This window comes from Suricata suricatta, chromosome 16, assembly GCF_006229205.1.
Source record: "Suricata suricatta isolate VVHF042 chromosome 16, meerkat_22Aug2017_6uvM2_HiC, whole genome shotgun sequence".
In the NCBI taxonomy this organism is placed as follows: Eukaryota; Metazoa; Chordata; class Mammalia; order Carnivora; family Herpestidae; genus Suricata; species Suricata suricatta.
Window position 1 is genome coordinate 40,793,807 of NC_043715.1, and position 25,287 is coordinate 40,819,093.

A 25,287-nucleotide genomic window follows, 5' to 3' on the forward strand; every position below is an offset into this window, starting at 1 on the left:
TTTTTTTTTTTTTTTTTTTTTTTTTTGCTGCTATACCAGTAAGTGATGGGTTGGTGGTCTCGAACCTCTGTGATCTTCTGGGCGCCTCCCGTCGCCCTAAGCCTCAGTCAGTTCCCTCTTATATTCCCCCAATAATCTTCCTGTTCCCTCTGGTCCCTGAGCTTGCTTTCTGCTTTGCTGAGAAAACAGAGGTCAGCAATTGCAGGCTGCCTGTTATTTACCCCCAGGGTATCAAATCCATGTGTAGCTCTGAGGATCAGGATCATTCCATCTCCAACCCCCACCTCCTCCAATCTTCAGCTTTCCTCTTTCCACCAGTCCTTTTTCTTTGGTTATAAATATGTCTTCAATGAAAGGGTCTTTCACTTAAAAAAAAAAGGCAAGGAAAAAGCAAATTCGCACCTCATGGTCACAAAGCCTCAGTGGTGTGCTCCCCTCTTCGAATCCCAGTGTCTGGTTGGCATTGCCCTTGCTCACCCGCCTCCAATCTCCGCTCAGCCGTCAGTCTCCCCTCACGGGCCTAAGCCAGCTCTTGCTGCACCCTGGTGACGCCCGGTGCAGCGGGTGCTGCCAGGCCTCGGAGGTCTGGTTTCAGTGTTAAATCCCACAGGTGGAATCCACTCTCTTTGAAACACTGTACTCCCTGAATTTTGTGGGTACTCCAGGCTCCTGGTTCTCCTTCGTTAGTGTCTTTTTATTAAATAGATGAAAGCACATACTTAGACAAAAAAGCAAACAGAACCAAAAACTAATCATACAAGGTCATAGGTCATAGCCTCTCCTCCTGCCTCCCACCGACAACTGGTGTTTACCCTTCACTGCGGATTCTGGTAACTTAAGAAAGTGACAAGGTCAGGTTTTCAGACTTGATGCACAAGAGTAAGGGTGAGGGGGTGGGTCCTTTTCACTTGCTGCAGGGAAGTCTAGCTGCAGACTTGGGTTGGATTACTGGGGGCCAGGCTGGGATGCCTCTTGAAACAGCCTTTGGGATGAGAATTGATGACTTTGAATCAGGCCAGTGGGAGTGAGGTGGGGGGGAATGAAGTCAAAATTAGGGAACGGAGGAGCTGAGTTTCAGAGTTGGAAGTGACAAGGAGGGTAGACCTGGGTGCTCCCTGAAACCTAGCTACGCACAGGTGCCGGCTCCTGAGCAGGAACGCCCAGGCAAGAGTAGTTTTGCGGGAAATCCATAGCTCTGTCCTGGACTTGCAGCAGTCTGGGGCCATCTGGGAGTTGGTCAGTGACTCAGGAGAGAGGTGTGGCCTGGGGCAGTGTGCCAGGAACCCTTGGCAAGGGTGAGCCATTGCAGCAGGTGGGACCGCCCGGGGAGACACGGGATGGCCACTTGTGGAGGCTTGCAGGCATGTTGGCCTTCTGCTTCTTCAGAACATGTAAGCTGATGATTAGGTTCAGTATGGGGTAATCGCTGTTCTCCGTTCTCCATTCTGGGTCCCCACCAGCCACCTTTACTTTCCTGCCTGGTTTTAAGGGCATCTGAGCTGGCCCTCCCTCCCCTGGGGAAATTGAGGCATGGGAGGCCCAGGACAGAGCAGGGAGTACCCAACAAAGCTGGGAAGGGGGACGAGCCAGAAAGCCAGGTGTGGGGAACAGTCTGGAAATGGAAGAGGAAGAGCTGGTCCCATGTCTAGCAGGTTCAGGATGGGAAGCCTGGAGATGTGCACAGTGAGGAGATGCTGAGTGTGGACTCAGCTTTCTTTCCTGACTTGGCGGGGTGGTGCTGATGGGGGAAAGGCTCAACCATGTTTAAACATTAGCGAGAGAGAGAGAGAGAGAGAGAGAGAGAGAGAGAGAGAGGGAGAGAGATGGTAGAAATTGAGAGGGAGAGGGTGAGGGAGCATGTCCTGGAGCTGCCAGAAGATTTCGGGTCCTGAGGGCCAGTGGAGCCTGTCTTCATGCCCTGTGGGGCACAGGAGATCCCGGGTGACTGAGAGGGAGGGACGGCTGGGCTGGCCGCCCACGTTCCTGGTCTCCAGGAGGGACCAGTGTCTGGCTTCCCCCTGGCGTTGCTGGTCACCCTTTTCCTTACCACCCCTCCCTTGCTTGCTCGGCACCCCATCCTGTGCATGCTGTGGGGCATGTAGCAGGCCAGCAAGGCTGATGTGCGGCCCAGATGAGGAGAGCACAGCTAGGGTGGGGCAGCGGCGCTGCCCTGGTCGTGCCTGCGTGGTTTTTATTCTCTCTGCTTCACAGACCACAGGAAGGATTTCCCCTCAGTCCAAGAGCAGGTCACCGGTGAAGGGGCCCAGAATGACTTTCTAGTATAAACATGCCGTTAATATATTTTTTTACGTTTATTTTTATTTATTTTGAGAGAGATAGAGAGGAAGCAGGGGAGGGGCACAGAGAGGGAGACAGAATCTGCAACAGATCAGCATAGACCCTAATGCAGGGCTTGAACCCATGAACTGTGAGACTATGACCTGAGCCAAAATCAGGAGTTGGACCCTCACCTGACTGAGCCACCGAGGTGCCCTCGCGTGTCCTTAATATTTTGATGGCAAGGACTCTGTGCCTGGTCACAGAGGTCATTTTTACCTCTGAATCCTCAGACAACACCAGCAAACCCCAGGGTACCCTTATTATCGCCACGTTAGCCATTTGTAACGGGGGGGCTCGGGAAGTCCGTTCGCCAAGGGTCAGGCAGCATTAGGACAGTCCCGGCGCTAAGCTGGGCTCTCTCCTGCCTCTCTCCCATAGGCATTTGCATCAAGTGCGGGCTTGGCATCTATGGGGCAAGGCAGGCATGCCAGGCAATGGGGAGCCTGTATCACACAGATTGCTTCACCTGCAACTCCTGCGGTAGGTAACCTCTTCCCCGGCCCTCCTGCACCACGGACTCCCTTGCACCCATGTCCCAAGCCGATGGACCACCCAGCTCTGGCCCAGGCTGGAGTGTGGAGGAGGCTGAATTATAGCCCCTTTCCTCCTCGGCCTGGCCTGTTTGGGAGGCCCACACCCTCTTGGAAGATCTCCTGGGCCCTGGGGAGGGAGGTGTGTGGGGAACCAGGGCCTTTGGTAGCCACAGGGAAAGGATGGCCCTCCCCCAGCTTTGGGGCGTCTGTCCTGTGCAGGGCACTGATGTCTCCTGGCTGCGTTCGTGGGGCGCATGGAGCTAGTGCCGTGCTTTCTGCCTGCCTGGGTGTGGGGCTGTTCTTTCTTTTTCCCTGCAGTTTGGTTTCTCTTGCAGGTTTACATACGGAGTAAGCTATACATGTTATAATTTAACCTGGACAAAGTTATGTAAAGAAAAAAGTAACTATTATCCAACCGACCTAATAAATCTGCACTCTTGATTCTTCTACTACTGTTTCTTCAGGCTTTGCCCCTAAGCAAATATCTTTAATTAGTTTTTACTAAATATGTTAATGTTTTATTCTATAGAAGCGTAATACACACACTGTATTAAGTCAAATAGTCCTGGCAAGCTCTTTTTTGCAGTAGCAACATACCACTCATCTTTCCACTCCTGGTCCCATTCCCCAGTCACACCTGCTTGGGATTTTTTAGCAATTTTTTCTAGTAGACGCCTCCTTATCATAACAGGCATACACTGCAGTTTCTTGATGCAGCACTTTTAGACTGACTGACACTTCTGCTATGACAGATGAGGAACAGGCTCTGTCACCGCCCTTTCCTCTTCCCTCCTGTTTTCTCAGTGTACTTTCTTTTTTTTTTTTTAACATTTATTTATTATTTTTGAGACACACACACACACACACACACACACACACACACACACACACACACACCATGCATGGGGGAGGAGCAGAGATTGAGGGAGACCCAGAATCCGAAGCAGGCTCCAGGCTCTGAGCTGTCAGCACACAACCTGACATGGGGCTTGAACCCACAGACTGTGAGATCATGAGCTGAGCTAAGTCGGCCACTTAAACAAGTGAGCCACGCAGGCACCCTAAAAATAAAATCCTTTTTAAAATGTTTATTTGTTTTTGAGACAGAGTGAGACAAAGCACGAGTGGGGGAGGGTCGAAGAGAGAGGGAGACCCAGAATCCGAAGCAGGCTCCAGGCTCTGAGCTGTCAGCATAGAGCCCCATGTGGGGCTCAAACTCACGAACTGTGAGATCACGACCTGAGCCGAAGTCGGCCACTCAACTGACTGAGCCACGTAGGTGCCCCTCAGTGTACTTTTATTGTAAACTGTGGTTAAGTCAGTAAACCAGGTTTGTGTTTCCTTGACTGTTTAAAACTCCTCTGCAGAGCGAGGATCATACCTCCTTTTTGTCCGATAGTCTTGTATTTTTCTTGCAGTCTTTTTTTTTTAACCTCCCCTGCCCGCCCTCTGTATTGGTTTATATATCCTCACTTCCCGCCTCCCCAGAGGCTCCATTATATCAGGCTTCCTACGGAGTTTCTGTTGGGAGGTTCTCACCTCTCCTTAGGCTGAGTTCGTTGCCCTCTGGACCCTTGTGGAGTGCTCATTCTGCGCCTTCGCATGTGTGTGCCCTGCATTGAATCCACTAGCTCCTGGCGGCTTTTAGCTGCAGATAACAGAGACACTGCTGAGGAGGCTTAACTCTAAGCATATTTTTTGGCTCCATGAACTGGGAGCCCTGAGATAGGGCTGGCTTCAGGCTGGGATTGATCTAGTGGCTCAGGCCCTATGAATAGCTTGGCTGGGTTTCCCTTGGGTTTGGCTTCTTCCTTGGGTTTGGGCAGCTTCTCTTATGGTGGTGAAATGTCTGAGGCAGCTTGAGACCTGATTGGCACACCACTAGTCTGGAGGAAGAGGGAGGCATCTCTTCAGGTCATGTTTTTGGAGACCTCTTTTCCACAAAGCACCTGGCGTATATCTCCTTGTATGTCATTTGGCCAGAGCATCTCAAACATCTGTTCCTGAATCAGTTTCTTTGGTGGTGGGCAATGCTATGATTGACTGACTTGCCTGAGTCTCTGAACCAATGTCATAATAAGGGAAGAAGAGGGGCGCCTGGGTGGCTTAGTCATTTGAGCGTCAGGCTTCGGCTCAGGTCATGACCTCACGGTTTGTGGGTTTGAGCCCCGCATCAGGCTCTGTGCTGACAGCTCAGAGCCTGGAGCCTGCTTTGGATTCTGTGTCTCCCTCTCTGACCCTCCCCTCCTCACACTGTCTCTGTCTCTCAAAAATAAATAACAAAACATAAAAAAAATAAAAAAAAAATAAGGGAAGAGGAATTATCTTTATACTGATGAAGCCTGCCCATGGATAATGGGAACCGATTCAGGTTTCCCTTGAACGCAGCAGGCTGGCTGAGGTAAGGCTGGATACGGAACACAACCTGGAGGAGAAGGGAGGAATCAAAGCTGTGAAGCAGTGTCTACAAGACATCTAAGAAAGGGCATGTGGGAGGCCAGTGTTCTGAATTCTGCTATGTCTAAAATGTCTTTCTTCTACCCTCACACTTACTTTAGAGTTTGTGAGTAGATTTCCAAATTTGAAACAATTTTCACTCAGCATTTTCTTTTTTTCAAAAAATTTTAAAATATCTTTATTTTATTTTGAGAGATAGAGCAGAGAGCAAGCGGGGGAGGAGCAGAGAGAGAGGGAGACACAGAATCTGAGTAGGCTCCAGGCTCTGAGCTGTCAGCAGAGAGTCCGACGCGGGGCTCGAACCCACAAACCATGAGATCATGACCTGAGCTGAAGTCAGATGCTTAACTGACTGAGCCACCCAGGCGCCCCTAGCATTTTCTCTTTTTAAAAGATTTTATTTTTATGGGGCGCCTGGGTGGTCAAGTCAGTTAAGCGTCCGGCTTCAACTCCGGTCACGATCTCACGGTTCATGGATTCGAGCCGGCGTGGGGCTCTGTGCTGACAGCTCGGAGCCTGGAGCTGCTTCTGGTTCTGTGTCTCCCTCTCTCTCTGCCCCTCCCCTGCTCACGCTGTCTCTGTCTCTCAAAAATAAATTTAAAAAATTTTTTTAATTAAAAAATTTTTAAATAAATAAACATTAAAAAAAGATTTTAGGGTGCCTGGGTGGTTCGCTCTGTTAAGCGTCTGACTCTTGACTTCAGCTCAGGTCGTGATCCCATGGTTTGTGGGTTCGAGCCCCTCAGTAGGCTTCATGCTGACGGTGGGGAGCCTGCTTGGGCTTCTCTCTCTCTGGCCTTCCCCAGCTCACGCACTCTCTCTTTAAAAAATAAACATTAAAAAAACAACAACCCACCCCTCTTCATTAAAAGACCCCATGAAGCACTTGGTAAAACAAACCATATACTGCCACATACATAAGTTCTGAGGATTATTTTCCAGAATACTTAAAATACTGTCACATATCAATTAGGAAAAAGGACAGATAATTTAAAGTATTCTTTTATAATTTGTCTCTGATGTGTGTGTCTGTGGGTTTTTCATTTATTTGTCCTGCTTGGGATTCATTTTGACTTCCAACTTGGGGAAAATCTCAGCTATTTTATTTTCAAAAATTGCTTCTCTCTCATTCTCTCTGTTATTTACTTCTAGAATTCAAATTACAAATATTAGGTTTTCTCATTCTAGTGTGTCTCTCAACCTCTCCCTTATATTATGCGCTTCTCTGTCTCCCATTCTGTTTAATCTCCTCAGATCTGTCTTCTGGAAGCTAGAATCCAGATCATTCATTTTCTCTTCAACTGTGTTTAATCTCCTACTGAACTCTTTCAGTGTGTTTTTCATTTCAGTGATCGGATTTTTAACTTCTAGAAGTTCTTTTTGTTTCTCTTTTCAAATCTGCCTCAATATTTTTGATAATGCTTTTCCTTTTTTTTTTTTAATCAAGATTGAAAATACACAAAACATCTAAAACACACTAATCATGAGTGTATTCCAACTTGATACATTTGTACATGTCTACATGCCTATGTACTCACCAGCCAGGTCAAAGGGTAGAATATTTCCATCACCCTTTAAGAGTCCCTGATGCCCTTTCCCAGTCATTGGCACAGGAGTTTTGAGCTGTTTCCATAGTTTGGTGATTACAAATAAAACTTTTATGAGTAGTGCGTCTGTATCCATCGATGGACATTTGTATTTGTTTTTCTAACAGTGGAATTTCTGGGTCCTAGAGTAGCATCTGTGTTGCTTCAATGTATGCTGCTAAGTAGTTTAGAAGAGTCGATGAAGCAGTTTATTCTCCCAGTGGCAAAGTATTAGAATCCAGTTTTTCCTCCTTCCCACCAGCTTGCAGCATTGTCAGTCTTCATTCTAGTGGGGGCGGCATGGGACATTAATGAGATTTTACTTATTTTTTTATTATTTTTTAAAGTTTATTTATTTTGAGAGAGAGAAAGAGAGAATGTGTGTGTGCTCATGCACGCCTGCCCCAGCAGGGAGGAGCAGACAGAGAGAGAGAGAGAGAGAGAGAGAGAGAGAGAGAGAGAGAATCCCAAGCAGGCCCCGTGCTGCCAGCACAGAGCCTGAGGCGGGGTTCAGTCCCACGAATGGGGAGATCGTGACCTGAGCTGAAATCAGGAGAGGGATGCTTAAGCGACTGAGCCTCCCCCGGCGTTCCTAGTAATGAGAGTTGAATTTGAATTTCTCTGATGAGTAGTGAAGACTCCTACACCTTTTAATGTCTCTGTGGGCCATTTGAATGCTTTTATTTGTAAAAATGCCTCTTGAAGTCTTTTGCCCATTTTTAGGTTGGGTGGTTTGACTTTTTAAAAATTGGTTTGTGAGAGTTCTGTGTACATCTTGGATACAAGTTCTATCTATAAATTCTTTTCCTAGCCTGGTCTTGCTTCATTACTTTCTTAATGATGTCTTCTGATGAAAAGAAAGTCATAGTAAACTCCGATTTACCTTTTTTAATTTGTTTTCAGTTATGGTTTTTAATGTCCAAGAAGTCTTTGTAATCTCATGTTTGGACGTCTGTTTCTATTTTGTAAGCATATTAAATATTCGTGTTCTGTATTGTGTCCAATAATCCCCATATCTGATGTCCCACTTCAATTGTTTATTGTTTCTCATCACTCTTGGTCTTGTTTCTTCACATGGTTTTATAATTTTTGATATAAAAACTGTAGAATTTTTGAAGTCAGTCTGTGAATTTGTTGATGTCTGTGTTGAAGGTATGTTTCATTTATTTATTTATTTATTATTTATTTTCAATGTTTATTTTTGAGAGAGAGAGTCAGAGTGCAAGCAGGGGAGGGGCAGAGAGAGAGGGAGACCCAGAACTTGAAGCAGGCTCCAGGCTCCAAGCTGTCAGCACAGAGCCCGATGTGGGGCTTGAACCCATGAACCATGAGATCATGATCAGAGCCAAAGTTGGACACTTAAAACTTTAGTAAGGAAAGTTTTAAACTTGAGTAGGGGCAAAAGTTTTTCTTTTATGAGTATTTTTATGTGCTTGTGGACTTTTATTCATGTAGTGCATTGAGATTTAGTCATTATTCTTTTCACTGCACAAATTTGGCCAGAGGAAGTCCCTTTGAGCTGTGTGCTCATTCTTTGAGCACTTCTTTACCCGAGCACAAGATGTTCTATGTTTCTCTTTGGTTTTTTTTTTTTTTGGAACTGACTTCAGTTTACAGATGCTACAGCAAACATATCGTAAATAGATAGTTCAGAGGCTTTGGATACATGTATATATTTATATAAGTCAAACCCCTATCAAAGAAAAATGTCAACACCCTAGAAACTTGCATCTCGCCTTTTTTTAGTTGATGCCCTGTGTATCCCATCACACTTGCCCAACCAATGCTCTAATTTCTTTTTCGAAAACTTTTTTTAATGTCTTTTATTTATGAAATAAAACAGTGCGAGCAGGGGAGGGTCAGAGAGAGAGGGAGACACAGAATCTGAAGCAGGCTTCAGGCTCTGAGCTATCTATCTGTCGAACCCACGAACCATGAGATCATGACCTGAGCCGAGGCCGGACGCTTAACCAACTGAGCCACCCAGGAGACCCTCTTTTTCCTTTTTTTAATGTTTGTTTATTTTTGAGAGAAAGAGAGAGACAGAGCATGAGCGGGGTAGGGGCAGAGAGAGAGGGAGACACAGAATCAAAGCAGGCTCCAGGCTCTGAGCTGTCAGCACAGAGCCTGTTGCAGGGCATGAACTCATGGACCACGAAACCATGACCTGAGTCAAAGATGGATGCTTCACCGACTGAGCCACCCAGACGCCCCCCCACAGCGTTCTGATTTCCACCACCATAGATTAGTTTTGTCTGTTGTAGAACTTCATATACATGAAGTCAAATATATACTATTTTGTGGCTGATCTGTTGTTGTTAAGCATCTTTTTTTAAAGCTGTGTATTAGTAGCTCACTCCTTTTTATTGCTGGGCAGGATTTTCTTGTATGAACATACCAGTTTGTTGATATGTGTAACTATTGACAGATAATAGATTGTGTTGTGAACATTCTTGTACAGGTCATTTGTGGACAAATGTTTTCATGTCTCTTGGGTAGATTGCAAGGAGTGGAATTTCTGGGTCATAGGCTAAGTGTATGTTTAACATCATAAGAGACTGCCAAGCTGTTTTCCACACGGGTTGCGCTATTTTATACTCCCACTAGCAATGTTGGGTTCTGCTGCATGTTTGCCAACAATTGATATTCTAGCCTTTTTAATTTTAGCCATTCTAATGGGTGTGAAGTGATGTCTCATGGTTTTAATTTGCATTTCCCAGATGACTAATAAGGTTAAACATCTTTTTGTCTACTTCTTGACCATTTATATCTTCTTTTATGAAGTCTGTTCAGGTCTTTTGTTCAGCTTTTTTTTTTTTTTTGTTCAGCTTTTGAATTGAGAGTTACTTGTCTTAAATTATTTAGTTGTGAAGATATATGTATATATTCTGAGTACAAGTTCTTTTTGGGATGCATGTTTTGTGACTATTTTCTCATAGGATGAATAATATTTTTAATTACATTTATTTACTTATTTTCTTTTAGTAATCTCTATATCTAAGGGGGGGTTTGAACTCATGACCCTGAGATCAAGAGTTGCATGTTCTTCTGGGTGAGCCAGCCAGGTGCCCCAGTGATATACTTTTCCAATAAATTTCAAATTTTGTTGAAACTTAATATGTAATTTTTTCTGTTTTATGGTTCTCGTTTTGTAACCTAGAGTTCTTGGTCCCCCTTTAAGTCATGAAGATAGTCTCCTATGTTTTCTTCTAGAAGCTTTAAGTTTCTGTTTTTTTATTTTTATTTATTTATTTTAACATTTATTTATTTTTGAGAGACAGAGAGGGACAGATCATGAGCAGGGGAGGGGTGGAGAGAGAGGGACACACAGAATCAGAAGCAGGCTCCGGGCTCTGAGCTAGCTGTCATCACAGAGCCTGATGCAGGGCTTGAACCCATGAACTGTGAGATCATGACCTGAGCCGAAGTTGGATGCTTACCCGATGGAGCCACCCACACGCCCCACAATCTCTGTTTTGTAAGTGGTTTGGTCCACAGATGTCCTCGGGAAGGTAATTCAGAAAGAAAGCTGCCAGTCCTCTGTAAGACGTGCAGAAATGTGAGACACCTGACAGAGAGCTGTCTTCCAGCAATGGTTTGTCGCTGTATTTATGTGGGTCTTCTGAAATTTCTCTCAGCAAAGTTTGGTTTGGCAGAGAGAGGGTCAGACATATATTTTATTAAGTTTATCCCTTAGTATTTTACAGGGTGATTTTTTTGGATGCTATTCTAAATGCAGTTTAAAAAGTTTTAAGTTCATTTTCCTATGATTTGTTACCAGAATATAAAAATATATTTGATTTTCATATTCTGACCACCTGTCCTTCAACCTTGCTAAACTCATTATTAGTACTAGTAGGGTTTGTGTGTTCGTTTTTTTTTTTTTTTTTTTTTTGGTAGATTCCTTTTGATTTTCTACACATCCTAATTAAAAGATAGTGTTACTTTGGGGTGCCTGGGTGGCTCAGTCGGTTAAGCGTCCAACTTTGACTCAGGTCATGATCTCACGGTTCGTGGGTTTGAGCCCTGCATCAGGTTTTGTGCTGACAGCTCAGAGCCTGGAGCCTGTTTTGGATTCTGTGTCTCCATCTCTCTCTGCTTCTCCCTCATTCACACTCTGTCTTTTTCTCTCTCTCAAAAATAAGAACATTAAACAAATTTTTTTAAGGTTTATTCATTTTTCAGAGAGAGAGAGAGAGAGAGAGAGAGACAGACAGACAGAGCGTTTATTCATTTTTCAGAGGAGAGGGGCAGAGAGAGAGGGACACACAGAATCTGAAGCAGGCTCCAGGCTCCAGGCTGTCAGCACAGAGCCTGATGTGGGGCTCGAACTCACAAACCATGAGATCATGACCTATGTTGAAGTAAGACGCTTAACCGACTGAGCCACTGAGGTGCCCTTGTTTAATCTTTTAAAAATATTTGTCATTATAACAGTGGTAGCCTAATATGAAAGGGAAATGTTAAAACTTGCCCATAATCTCCTTTCCACCTGTTGGAGGAGAGTCTTGAGGCCTGGAAGCAGGCCCCCCCCACTCCCCAGGTCCCAGCGGCCCCAGGACCCCCTTCTTGATCCTCGTCCTTGCAGGGAGACGACTTCGAGGGAAGGCATTCTACAACGTGGGGGAGAAAGTGTACTGCCAGGAGGACTTCCTGGTGAGTCAGAGCTGGGCCCTGGGCGGTGCCCCTCCTGCTGCACACGGAAACCTGGGCCCAGGAGGCAGGTGCTGGTTGGGCGGCGAGTGCCCCTTTGTCACATAACATCCTGGATGCTTTGTCTCCTCTCAGTACTCTGGGTTCCAGCAAACAGCCGACAAGTGTAGTGTGTGCGGACACCTCATCATGGAGATGGTGAGACCCTCCCCCAGCCTCCTGGAGCCCCTCTGACATGGGTGGTCTTAGGACCCACCCTCTCACCTGTTGCAGACCTGCCGAGGGCTCAGAGCCAGAGCCTCTTCTGGGGGCTGTGCTGAGCCTTCTGTCTGCACTGACCCTGCAGTGCCTCCCACCCCCAGATCCTGCAGGCCCTCGGGAAGTCCTACCACCCAGGCTGCTTCCGGTGCTCAGTGTGTAACGAGTGCCTGGATGGGGTACCCTTCACTGTGGACGTGGAGAACAACATCTACTGTGTCAGAGACTATCACACGTGAGTGGCCAGTGCTGTGGGGCCGGCTATGACTCCTGCTCTTTCTCCTGTCTCCCCAGGAGGCATTTTTTCAGCCTGCCTGTCTGTGTTCTCCATTCTTGGCCGTTTCACTTCCAGCCTCCCCTTGTGTGCTTTGTGGGGGGCAAAGCACGGATCTCTGCCTTAAACCCTCTTTTGTGTGATTTAGCCACCAGCCAACTCTCTTCTCTCCCCGCCTTTCCGTGCATGCTCCCCTCCTGCTAGTGGTGGGGGCTCTCCTGGCTGCCCCACCCCACCTCTGTCCTGTGCTCCCAGGGGCAGGCTAGGCCTCTTCTGCCTGCGGTGGGGCTTGCGAGTCTGCAGAGTCCCTCCCCTGCCTGTCTGGTATCATGTGAGCAGCCAGTCCATTCTCCCCCACTGTGGCTGTGGCCCAGCCCTCAGAGCTCTGGTCCTGTGCTCCAGCCTTGCATGGGGTTGGTGCCCTGCATAGATCTCTGGTGCTCAGCGTGGAACCGGGCTTTGCAGGGGTCTCAGCTGGGGTGGACGTTAGGCGGCAGGGAGAGGGTAGGGAGAAACAGAGCCATCCTGGAGCAGGTGATGGGGTGGAAGTGAATTGAGGAACCAATTAAAAGGCCAAGAAGGCACCAGAGAGGCTGCTCCTGTGCCAGTGTGTCCATACAAGGAAAGGGGTCTGACACTTGGGCCATGTCATAGGTATACTGTGGGTGAGTCTGCCTTTGCTGGATACTCAGCTTGTCACTTCTGGTTTTTATTCCTCCAGGGTTTTTGCACCAAAATGTGCCTCCTGTGCCCGTCCTATCCTCCCTGCACAGGTAGGCACCACTCACCTGGAGATGATCTGGTGTCTGGCCCAGCCTGGCCTCTGCCTGGTTCTGCCCCAGGTTGGCCCCAGGTCTTGGGCCCCTGTGAGAGGGATGCAGATGCTCCTGCCCCGAATCCCTTGGGGCTGAGGGTTGTGCTGTGCCCATGCACACAGGATCCATGTGTCCCTGCATGAGTTAGAAATGGTGGCCCTCAGTCCCATTGCCCATGGATGTAAGGATCGCTCCCTGGGTCTGTTACCTCTGTAGGCTGAGGTGGCGTGGGGGTGGGGAGAGTAGACAGAGAAGGATGCAGTCTCTGCAGGAGACACCCCTGGGTGGTGCAGGTCTCTTGGCATTGGGTCTCCCACACGTGCTGGTTCTGCCCCAAGCTGGCGTGCCTGGGGAGGCTGGACTGGCCATGGTCTTTCCTGCCTGCAAAAACCAAGGAGAACACATATCCGCACACTGACACCCGTGGGACGGCTCTCATGGATACGTGTGTGCATGGTTGGGGGTGGCTGCGGGAAGATGTCCATTCCTGTGCACCTGCTAATGCTGTTCCGCCCACGGAAGCACCAAAGTCAGTGCTCACGTGGGCATGAATGCACACCTGTCATGACAGGACCACGTTGTGTAGGTGTGTGCACTCCACACAAGCGTGTACAAACCCCCATCTCTTCCTCCAGGGCTGTGAGACAACCATCCGTGTGGTGTCCATGGACAGAGACTACCACGTGGAGTGTTACCACTGTGAGGTGAGCCTGGGCCCTCCTGCGGGGCTGGGGGCTGGTGCGGCCCCCTCCACGAGGGTCTCTTTTTCTCTAGGTGTTCTCTGGGCCCACCTCCTTGTTGAGGCTCCCATTCTCCCTGCCCTCCCCAGGGGGCCCTCCCCAAGATATGTTCTCAGCCCGTTTCCCATTCCTTCAAGTATTTCCTGAGGATTGACAGTGTGTGGGCTGCTGGAGAGGTACAGAGAATAAAAATAAAAGAGTCTCTACTCCAGTGGCAGTGATGAGCACTCAGGTGGTTGTCTTGTCAGAGCATAGAGGAGGCCTTGGAGAATCAGGGGAGGCTTTTTGGAGGAGGTGACACTCAAGCTACGATTTGAAAAATGACTAAGTTAGCCAAGGATGCAGTAAGAAAGGCACTTCCAGGCTGTGGACGCAGAGTGTGCTTAGCTGTGAAGGTGAGTGTGGTGTTTTGTGCCACTGGAGCGGTTGGCAGGAGCTGGGGACATAAGGTGCATGAGCTGAGGAGTACGGGCTCATCCTGAGGGCAGTGGAGACATGATGGCCTGCGGATTTAAGAGAATGCACAGAGGAAGAAGGATGGTGGCTGGGGTTCTCTGGGGAGCTTGGCCCTGGGTCAGGGTGGTAACTTGAGTTGCACGAAGGTCAGGCAGTAAAAGGGACTGGATTCAGCCAGTGACTAGATGTGGCTGTTTGGGGATTGGGAGGTGTCCAGTAGGATCCCAGGAAAGAGCGAGGGTGAGACTTGGAGGGGATAGATGCTCTCACTGTGGGCACTGGGACACCTGGCTGGACATGTCCACGGTGGCAACTAGACATGCTGGAGTTCAGAGCCTCGAGCTGCAGGTATAGGAACTTGGGAGTCATCGGCACATATAGCTCTTTCCTTCCTGATGCTTTTTAACTGCCTTGGCCTCCCCAAATTCTCCATTCAAGAAGACCGCATGGGCCCCTCGTTGGGCAGCCTGGACAATCCCTTCTGGTAGTAACTTGGAGCCGTTGTGAGGCTCACCTCTAGGTTCCCTTCTCTCAGAGGTCACTGACCCACCTTGTGTGTTGTCTGGGGTCTGAGAATCAATGTTTTATATCTTTAACCTGGTTTTTCATTGTTAAAGGTAGGATGGGAAATCCAATCCTGGTTACTATCCTGGCCAGAAGCCTAGATTTCCATCATGGGCACGTACGTGAAGCCAGGGGAGTGAATGAAATCTTTCGGGGAGAGCTGTAGGAGAGGAGTGGGGGCTCAGGATAGACTAAGGGACACCAACATTTGGGGTTGGGCAGAGCAGCCATATGAGGAGGCCAAGAATGAGTGAACAGAGAGGTCGGAGAAGAAATGAGAAAAGCGTGCTGAGTTTAGGGTCCCAGTGAAAAGCAGGAGGGAATGTCAATGAGAAATCTTCAATAGGAATCAAGGGTCTGTGGCCTTGGTTGGGCAGGTGGCCTAGTGGGACTCAGAATCCCACTGGCGGATCAGGGAAGGCGGAGCGGGGCGCAGGCATGGCCTACAGAGGGCTATGGTTTCTCCTCTGAGAGTAACGAGGCATCCTGTCTGCTGTCCTGGGGACTGAGGCATTCCCTTCGGACCCCTGAGCACAGGACGGTTGTGGCAGAGAGCCTCGGAACAAGTCAAGCTTCCGGCGATGCATAGCCAGAGCCTCGGGGCTGCTGTCCCCAGAGAGCTCACTGGCCAGGAGCAAAGGTGTCCAGGTGCTCTGGCTCAGCCCCCCTCCCGTGTGTGGTGCTTAGTAGCAGGGCTCAGTCACCGGGCTGTGGCAGGGCCGGGAGGATTCCTGGGACAGGACTTGGGTGGGCGGGGCAGGTGTTGGTCTCAGGGCCTTTGGGGAACAAGGGTCAAAGCAGTAGTTCAGCCCGGGATGTGGTGAGGTGTAACCAAAGGGTTCTCCTTGGGGCGGGGGTGGGGTGGGCAAAGGAAGTAAGACGTTGTCCGGTTGGCCTTGCCCCAGTGTCAGAGGGCACATTCTCCATGCCGCCCTTCTCGCTTCCTGCCAGTTGTCTTCAGAGGTCAAAAAAGAATCACACAACTTGTTAAACTGAGAAAATTAGCCTCTAAACCATACTGCAGTGGTAAAGTGGTAAACACTTTGTTTACCAGATGTCTCCAGTTTTTCTCCTTCACCTCAAGGTGCTGGGGTCAGGTATTCGAACCTCTCCCTCCATGTCCCCAGTGGCCACTATGCAGCAGGATGCAGGAGACACTTCTTCCTTGTCACTACCCTGACCTCTCAGTGGCCTGACGCTTCACTGTGCCCTTAGAGCCGTCCATTTTTGGGTTTCCTCACGTTTATTTCCCCCTCACATCCCTCTGGCTCAGGTCTTCCTCTTCCCGCGTCCTGTGGGAGCCTCTTCGGCGCAGCTGTCGGACCGCTGCTTTCCTAGTGGTCTGCGCTCCGGGCGAGACGAAATGGGCCGGTAGTTGTTGAAAGCCATCACATTCCTGTGCCGATGCCCCCACGCACCTCCCAGCCCTCCCGCAGATTCCTGGCTGGGGTCCTTTGGCAATCTAGGAGGCGTCTCCAGTTGGGTGTGGCCGAAGCTGGGCTCCAACCCCACCCCCCAACCCACACACAACGCCCCGGGTCAAAGCCCAAGTCCTTTGGAAGCTGCACTGGGCCCCGCAGGTCCGCCCCGCCCATCCCCTCAGGCGCCCTCCCGAGCCCCGCTCGCTCACTTGGGGGCTGGGGCTGTGTTCTTCCCTAGGACTGCGGGCTGCAGCTGAGCGGGGAGGATGGACGCCGCTGCTACCCCCTGGACGGCCACCTGCTGTGCCGCCGCTGCCACCTGCGGCGCCTCGGGCCCGGCCCCCTCCCCTCCCCCACGGTGCACGTCACGGAGCTCTGAGCTGGGAAGGGAGCCCGCGCTGCAGCCGCGTGCGCGCGTGCGTGTGTGTCTGAGAGTGTGTGAGTGAGTGTGTGAGTGAGAGAGAGAGAGAGGGCACCCCCGGGCGGGACGGCGACCTGGGCGACGGGCTCTGGGTCCCGCACGGGGTGCGGCTGCCGCGCTTCCGCCCCACCCCCACCCGCGTGCCCCGGAGCTGGCTTTCCGATGGGCCGGCCCCGCGGCGAAGCTGCTTCTATTTATTCACCGTCTGTGCCTCCTCTGGCCGCTTCCTTCCTTCGGGGGCCCCGCCCGGCCCCGGCCCCGGCCCCCTCTCCCCCGACGCCGGCCTTGAGTTCCGGGGCTGCTGCGCCCCGCGGCCTCGGGCGGGCTCCCTGACCGCCGTGGGGCACCGGGTGAGGACGCCACCGCCTTCCTCCTCCTCGGGCGCGAGCCAGTTTCCCTGTTCAAAAGGGGCCCCGTCTGAGATCGCTTCTCGGGGCAGGGGTGGTCTGGCGGGTAGGGGTTGGCAGAGGGCACACGTGTTTGCGTGTCTCACGAGCGCCTTTGGTGGGTGGGAAGGTGTCCGGTTCGGGCGGGGTCGCAGGAGGGGGTGACGAATGACACCCTTGTGGAGTGGGGCCTTCCAGCATTCCAAGGGTGTTTTCAGCCACAATCCCACCCCCCTCATCCCTTCCTCTTGGGTTGGGGTCTGCTCCCCCCCTCCGCTCGCCACCCTTCAACCTTGGGAAAAGAACCTTCTCATGCAAAATTTCCAGCCACAGGGCTCGGTCGAGAGAGACCACGAGAGGGCGCCCTGTCCGCGTGACAGGGAGGTCACCCGTTGAAGGAAAGCACTGTGTATCGGGCTCCACGACAAAAGCGTATGATTTGACTTAAATTAAGTTTTTTCTTTGAGAATATTTTCATTTTCTTTAAAAGAATATAGTTTTTCTTCTAAAAACTTGGCCCACGGTTGTTATTTCTTAGAAAAACTACAAGCAACTCACAAATGTCCCATTTGGAAATCATATAGCTAGTTTTCGGGTGGTAAAAATGTAATTTCTACTATTTTTGTATAAATCCCTCCAAAGTCTCAAAAATATGTGTTTGCTTTTCCGACTTCGGAATGATGTGGGGTTTTATGTGTCAGTGTCTGAAGAGCAGTGACCTAATGTGGTTTGGGGGAATGTAGATTAATTTTCTTTCTCTGACAAGCACACTAGCACTGGGCAGCTGGGACTTCTCAGTGATGGCGTGTGTTGGATTTGCAACTGTGCGTGACTCCTGCGTAAGAGACCCCAATCATGATGCGCCATCAATGGAATTTTTTTTAATGTTTATTTATTTTGAGAGAGAGAGAGAGCGTGAGCAAGGAGAGGGAGAGTGAGAATCCCAAGCAGGCTCTGCACTGTCATCACATAGCCTGACGCGGGGCGTTGATCCCACCAATGGTGCGATCAGGACATGAGCTGAAATCAAGAATCTGACACAATCAGCTGAGCTATCCAGGCGTCCCACCAATGGAATATTCTGACTTAAGTCCTCTTGGCAGCTGCTCTTGCCCTCCCTTCCCCTCTAACTTCTGGATGTGGGTCATTTTGCTTGTAGAAACATCAGCAGGAAAAACAAGTGTGTAGTGACCAGAAGTTGTCCCTGATTGCCCCTTGGGATTCATAGGAGAGGGAGTGGCTGCCTTTAGGGGCCAGCTGGACAGAGGCCTGGAGCTGGGAGCCCCCCTGGTGGGCTGAGGAAGCAAGTACATGGCAGGTTTAGTGTTTGTTAACCAAGTACTTATTTGAATGTCGAGGTGGTCTGAGATGGGGAAGTGTATGTTTTCTGAGAAGGGGACTTCAACAGGATCAGGGTGGGTTTTTGGAGGAGTTGATCCCAACGGGGCAAGAGAGATTGCACTTCAGGAATGAGAGGCTGTTTCTGGCTTTCTCTTCCTCTTGAGTTGGGCTGCTTTGCTTGCTAGCCAGTTTTACAAGGTTTTCTTCTCATTGCCCTCTTTTTCACTTCGGATGCCAACGCTACTTTGCCCTTGGCCTTTTTTGCAAACTCGGCCTTTCTCTTCTCCTTTTTGTGTGCAGTGGACCTGGCCCCTGAGCTCCCAGCCAAGGAAGTCAGCACTGCTTTCCACACCTGCCCCGGCCTGTCGCCATACTTCCCTTATGCAGCTGGGTCAAGTCATCACCGTGTGGGGCCATACTTCGAGTTCATGTGTCATACTTTGTTGAAAGACGCAAAGGAATGTATGACCCTGGGGGACAGTGGCCTCATTCCTGGCCACACTTTGCCCCTTTTCTCTGGGCACCAGGGCTCTGTATTGCCTCTGTCAGGACCAGTGACTGCCACTAGCCCTCTTGCCACAGGGACATTGCACATGCACTTCCCTTTGCCACGATCCACTCCCTGCTCAATGCCTTACTTCCTGGTTAAATCCTTCAGACCTCAGCTCCAGGAATACATCAGGCTTCCAGTTGTTACACTTCACTGAACATGTAGAATTTGGGGTCCCTCGTTTTCCAAAAGCAGCATCTTCCAGTCCATTTTCAGGAGCTACACTGACCTGATGGTTGTTGAGACTGAGGAAGCAGTGTGAGAGACAAACTTTGAGCTAGGTAGATTGCTCATGACCCTCCAACCCTGGAGGCCAGACCCACCTGTCCCTAGGATATCTCCCCTGATGTTGGCTCCTGGTGACACTAATGGTGCCTTTGGTCACTGCTGTATTTTTATGTATCATACTGCAGTCTGTCTCCTCCTTAGATTGGTGAGCTCTCCAGGCCAGGTATGTCTGCATTGTTTCCTCTTGTCTCCACAGTGCCCAAGCCAGACCCTGCCCTGGCCTTTAGGGCCTCAACTCAGGACCCCAAAACCCCACTGGTTTGCAAGTCCAAGTTCAGCCTTAATTGCCCAAAGAAAGAGCCACAGGTGGGATATAAAGGGCCAAGAATAGGAGTTTACACAAATACTATACACCCTGCATATCACGTGTGTGGGTGTGTCCCGGGCAGCAGTTCATTCCCATCTGTGCCTTTGTGCTAGGGCCTCGGTTCAGTACTCGTGCCTAGAGGCACAGACCTTTGAGTGCTAGGTCCATTGCCGTGTGTGTGTATGTGTGTGTGTGTGTGTGTGTGTGTGTGTGTGTGTGTGTGAGAGAGAGAGAGAGAGAGAGAGAATCCACGAGATACTGAGAAAGACATTGTATGTGAGTGAGTGAATGAGAGCATGAGAGATTGATCCAGAGTGTTGGAGAGAGAGAGTGTATGACAGAGGTTGAGTGAGAGAATGGTGGGGGGAGAGAGATTGAAAAGGATATTGAGAGACAGAGTGAGCAAGAGGGGGAGAGAGAGAGAGTGTGTGGGAGAGAGAGAGAGAGAGAGGGAGGAAGGTTGGGTTAATTGAGTGAGGGCAACAGAACCTGGTGTCTTTTCCTCACCACTTCCTACAAGGCGTGGTGTCTCCAGAGCCAGGTGATTTGGACAGGCTCTTGGCCTCAGACCTTACGGAGGCCTGGCCCACAAACAGAAAAGGTCTACTGCCTGTAATTGACCATAGGCGTGTGTGTGTGTGTGTGTGTGTGTGTGTGTGTGTGTGTGTGTGTGTGTCTGGGAGGGTGGGCCCTTGGAGGGTTCTGGGAGTGGGTTATGGGCATGGGGTGCTTTCATGGTCCTACAGTGCCAGGGGACGGTGCTGACCCCTCCCGGTCAGCACTTCTTGCCCCTCTCTGGTCAAGAAACAGATGAGAGCACGCTGAGCTGCAGGTGAACATGACTGCCTTCTGTGGGTTTGCTCTGGAGGATCTGGAAGAGGTGGGCAGTTGTGACAGCGTTTATGGGACCTGGGAGGGGTTAGGCATGGAGCTGGAGAGCCGGTGGCCATGAAACATCCGGTACTTGGCAGGGAAGTGCCCAGCAGTGGTGTTGGTGTGCTTGTCACATACTCACCTGTCTGTGTCATTCCTGTTGTCCCACACCAGTGCACGCCCTCCCCACATCTGCTATGCAGGTGGACCTGCATGTCACACACACCTGCCCTGCCCACTTGCCTGAAGTTACCAGCCATGCACCTGTCCCTGGCACCTGTGTGATGCAGCTGGCTCACTTCTTTGTGAACGGTGCCTGGGCCATCAGTGTCCCTAGCCACAGTCAGCCTTGTGGACCTTCTGGGTGGGGCTTGAGCCCAGGATAGGCATTTCACCAGCCCAGTGTTTACTCATCCCCCTTCCATCCCAAATTGTTTTGGAAACACCCTTTCCCACCTGCGCCAGCAATGCCTCTTCACCTCGTCCTTTGCCTGGTGTAGATATCAACCAGGAGCTGTCCTTGTAGCCAGATGGGGGCTTTGCATCTCAGCCTGCCCAGCTCAGCTCAGCTATCTCCCACCATCCCCACAACATGGTCTTCCATGACCATGGGGAGACAGCCTTCCTCTGCTGGGGTGACAGGTATTGTGGGGAGTAGAGGGAGGCCCACTGCCAAAGAGGAGTGCCTGTGGGAATCGGAGAAGTCTGTGTCTGCCAGGAGACAGATTGACCAGGCCGGTGCCAGGCAGAGTGGGAGGCAGAGGCAGTTGTGTGTGGGGGTCAGCAGCCACGCATGTGAGTGAGAGACCACAGGGTCCTGGAGGAAAACCACAGGAGCCCTGGGGGAAGAGGGGGGCATCTCATTGCTCTGGGTCAGGGGGGAAGATCGCATTTAACTGTGAGGCGGGCCTTCCTTGCCTCTCTTCCTCCCTGTCTCCTTCCTTCACCCTCTTTTTTATTTATTTATTTTATCTCATAAAGGTTTTGTTTTTGAGTAATCTCTACACCCAACATGCGGTTGAATTCACAACTCCAATATCAAGAGTTGCATGCTCTCCCAATTAAGCCACCCAGGCTCACTCTTCTTAAAAAGTATATACATTTAAAGACTGTTATATTTGGTCTTACTGGAAAAACAAAAAGAATAACTCACTAGCTTTTGGATGGATAAATCTATGATCCCTTCTGTGGAGTGGAAAGATATGGTAGAAAGGGTTCTGTGTGGGAAGGTAAAATAAAAATTCTGCTTTGCCATATGGAGACGCCCATTATGTGGAGGAGACAGTTGGATATTTAAGTTCAGAGCTCAAAGAGGAAGTCAGGGCTGGAGATAGGGAGGTGTTCAAAATCGTGGGTGAGGTCATATGGAAAGAGGGTGAGACAGGAAAGGGAGAGGGCCCAAGAAAATGCCCGGAGGTGCTCCTGTATCTAACTCTCAGCAAGGTGGGTGGGTGGAGGCGGGCTGGCTGGGATGAAGGTGGATTAAGGTGGCATCAGAGAAGCTTGTAGAAAAAGGACTGAGACAGAAAGGCAGGGTCTGCATCAGGGACTTTGGAAAGATGGAGATCACCCTGACCTTGAATGAAGTCATTGCAGTTCAGCAATGGGGGAAAAGTAGATCAGAGCCCACAGAGATGAGAGGAGGGAAGGAAGAAGAATTATCAAGAGTAGTCAGCTCTTTCAAGTATATTGGGACGAGGTGCACATGTGAAGGGAACGTACCGCAGGGAGAATTCTTTCAGTATGCAAAGGCCTGGCTGACGCTCCCTGCCCATGTCTGTGAGAGCACACACACCCCACATGGGCGCTCTCAGGGTTGTCTTGCCCACCAGACCCCACTCTCCATGGGGACAGGGTCTGTGACTGCAGTAGTCACAGCTGTGTCCAGTCCCTTGCCCAGCCTCTGGCTCCTAAAGTACTAAGGTACTGGTGAATGTTGGTTAAGTGAATCAACCAATACATATAAAGCACTGAGAACACTGGCAGGCACATAATAAATGCTCAGTAAAAGTTACTGTTTGCTGGATGGGGAGTCCCTGAAGACTGGGTGGCAGCAGTTCTGGAGGCCATGGTGCCCCTCTGGTAGACTGTCCAGGGTGGTGGCTCCAAGTCCTGAACGGTGGAGGGGTTGAAGATGCCCAGCAGCACCACGCAGGCCAGCTTTGGGCGTCCGTGCTGTAGCCAGGCCCTGAAACTGGATTGCATCACCATCCAGGAGCTCCATTATTTGCTCCAGCCCAAGTGAAACCAGGAGAGACCCTGGGGGAAGGGGCTAACTCAGGAAAGATTCATTTATTGGACATCACCAGGATGGCATGTCTCTTGGATTCATCCTTCCAGCCATGATGATGTCTACAGAAGATGTCAACAGCTTCACTCTAATTGGGGAGGTATTCAGTGGTGGTGCTGTGGAGAACATTAGCCAGAGACTGAGTACTCGGGGCCATTCTGACCTCCTGTCGGGCCAGAGAGATGTGGATCGCCGCTGTGTGAGGGTTGCACAGATTCTCTTTTAGACCAGCTGGACACTAAGCTCGGTGTCACTGAAAATGAGTGTCACAGCTGCAAATGTTGAAGATCTTTGAGCAAACGAATGAGGATGACTGAACAGCTACAGACAGAGCCAAACAAGACAGACTGAACAGGTAGAAAAAAGGTAGAAAAGCTTGAGAATGTCCAGGCTGAAGCTGAGACTGGATCCCGAGGAAGTTCAGTACCATAGAGGACACATAGAATGTGAACAATAGCCAGAACTGGACAATGAGGTGAAGAATGTAGAAAACCAAATGCCTTAGGCCCAGGTACAGCTGGGCAAGCTGAAGAAAACCAGTTTCTTCAGTGAAAACTTTCATCTCTGGCACAGAGGATAATTTGGCACAATTAGAACTTTCAAAATGGGTCACCTGCCCAGTGTCCCCGTGTCATGGAATGAGGTCAATGCTGCCTGGGGCCGGAAGGCATTGTTGCTGTGCACCTGGCCAGTAAGATGGGTCTGAAGTTTCGGAGGTATCGACTAGCTCCCTGTGAAAACCACTCCTATCTGAAGCCTTTGAGGGACAGATGTAAGCAGTTGCCATTGTACTACCGTGGGACAAGTTAGACCATGTGATGGTGGCTTTCTGGGGCCGTGTGCAACAGTTCAAAGGAGAGGTTGAGAATGGGTGAGAAACATTTTTTGTCTTCCTCACAGGAAGGCAAGATTGAAGACCCAGGAGGCAGTGTGGCTCCCATTCCATTGAAAACGGGTTTAACCCAGATGAACAGTGGACCAAAGTTCTTAAGATTATGCTGGCAGATTTTAAGTTGGGTCTTGCTTGGGAATAGTTTCATAACAAGACTTCCTTCTTTCCCTGAGAGAGATGCCTGCCTCAGAAGCTTTACATTTTGTTTGGTTTGCAACAAGACATCTTTTCAATTAAATTCAGATAATATTAAAAGGCATATGTTTACAATACTAGAAAAGAATAAACCCACAAGGCCACTTTATTTTAAAATATTGAACAACAATTTCCAGAGGTAAACCCTGACATGTATGGCCATGTATGAATGCTCATTCTGCTCTGTTAAAGCCGTGAAATTGTGTTTGTTACTCTTTGAGACACTATGGAGAGGTTTGATTATTTGTAATAAAATACTTGTTGCAGTCTGAAAAGAATGAGTTACTGTTACAACTTAGGTAAGCATAAGTAGGATAAGGGATTTCTGCAGTTTGATGATACATGGGTCCCTATGTGGGACAGTGTCTGTCACTTCAAGCAATGATGTGAGACTTGCATGCATGGGCATACCCTGTGTCCATGAAACCTGTCACTGTACACCTGGGACCACTTGATGGGGGAAGGACACATGACGCAGAGATGAGGTACGATGTGTGAAGACCTCTAGGCTCCTGCTTTTATGGTTTCAGGCAGACATTAGTTTGGTTGTAAGGTCACAGCAGTGTTCCGGACTTAGCTCAGCTCCCTCCTGAGAAGAGACCACTGACCCAGCTGTGGGCTTTCTGCCCATCACTCCCAAGACCATGTCCATGTGGGATTTGGATCTTCAGGGCCAAGGTTCTCTGACCAGCCTTCTGTGCAAGTCCTTCCCTGAATCTCAAGGCCATTCTGTATCTCTTCCCTTCCTCTTGTGCTGCAGGGGTTCACCTCACCCCTTGGTGCTGCTTTGAGCCTCCCTCGTGTGGTCTTGTTTGTCTCTCTTCCCCATCCTTCTCAGGCTGAGGCAAGACCCTTCCCTATGTCTTCATCAGGAGGAAATGTGGTCTCATATCTGGTAAGAAGTTGCTCTGGCCAATGTCAGAGATGTTGCTCCCTGTGTTCTCCTCTAGGATTTTGATGATTTTCTATCGCACATTTAGGTCATTTTTAAAAAAGTAGCTCCATGCCCAGAGTGGAGCCCAACATGGGGCCTGAACTCATGACCCTGAGCTCCAGACCTGAGCTGAGATCAAGACTCGAATGCTTAACCAACTAAGCCACCCAACCACACCAGTTCTTGAATCCATTTTGAATTTACTTTTGTGTATGATGTAAGAAAGTGATCCGGTTTCATTCTTCTGCATGTTGCTGTCCAATTTCCCCAACACCATCTGTTGGAGAGACTGTCTTTTTTCCCATTAGATGTTCTTTCCCACTTTGTCAAAGATTATTTGACCATATAGCTGTGGGTCCATTTCTGGGTTTTCTATTCTGTCCTATTGATCAATGTGTCTGTTTTTGTCCCAGTCCCATACTGTCTTGATGACTACAACTTTGTAATATAGCTTCAAGTTCAGGATCATGACACCCCCAGTTTTGCTTTTCTTTTTCAAGATTGCTTTGGCTATTTGCAAACATTTGTGGTTTCATACAAATTTTAGGATTGTTCTAACTGTGAAAAATGGTGTTATGTCATTTGCAACTATCTTTTCCCATTCTGTCGGTTGCCTATTAGTTTTCTTGATTGTTTCCTTTGCCTTGCAGAAGCTTTTTATCTTGATGAAGTCCCAAGGGTTCAGTTTTGCTTTAATTTCTCTTGCCTTTGAG

The 25,287-nt window shown here is 49.5% G+C and overlaps 1 protein-coding gene and 1 pseudogene across 1 annotated transcript in view; both read left to right on the forward strand.

Moving 5' to 3' along the window:
• WTIP (WT1 interacting protein) overlaps positions 1-17,585 on the forward strand; it is a 21,266-nt gene extending 3,681 nt beyond the window's left edge. Inside the window, exons 3-9 of the mRNA XM_029924264.1 lie at positions 2,719-2,820; positions 11,505-11,572; positions 11,705-11,767; positions 11,932-12,062; positions 12,823-12,874; positions 13,552-13,620; positions 16,336-17,585. Coding sequence (XP_029780124.1) covers positions 2,719-2,820; positions 11,505-11,572; positions 11,705-11,767; positions 11,932-12,062; positions 12,823-12,874; positions 13,552-13,620; positions 16,336-16,476 — 626 coding nt within the window. The 3' untranslated portion in view covers positions 16,477-17,585. The remainder of the gene's footprint in view (positions 1-2,718; positions 2,821-11,504; positions 11,573-11,704; positions 11,768-11,931; positions 12,063-12,822; positions 12,875-13,551; positions 13,621-16,335) is intronic.
• Positions 17,586-20,228: 2,643 nt separating this feature from the next.
• Positions 20,229-24,605, forward strand: LOC115279754 (annotated as a pseudogene).
• The last annotated feature ends 682 nt before the right edge of the window (positions 24,606-25,287 follow it).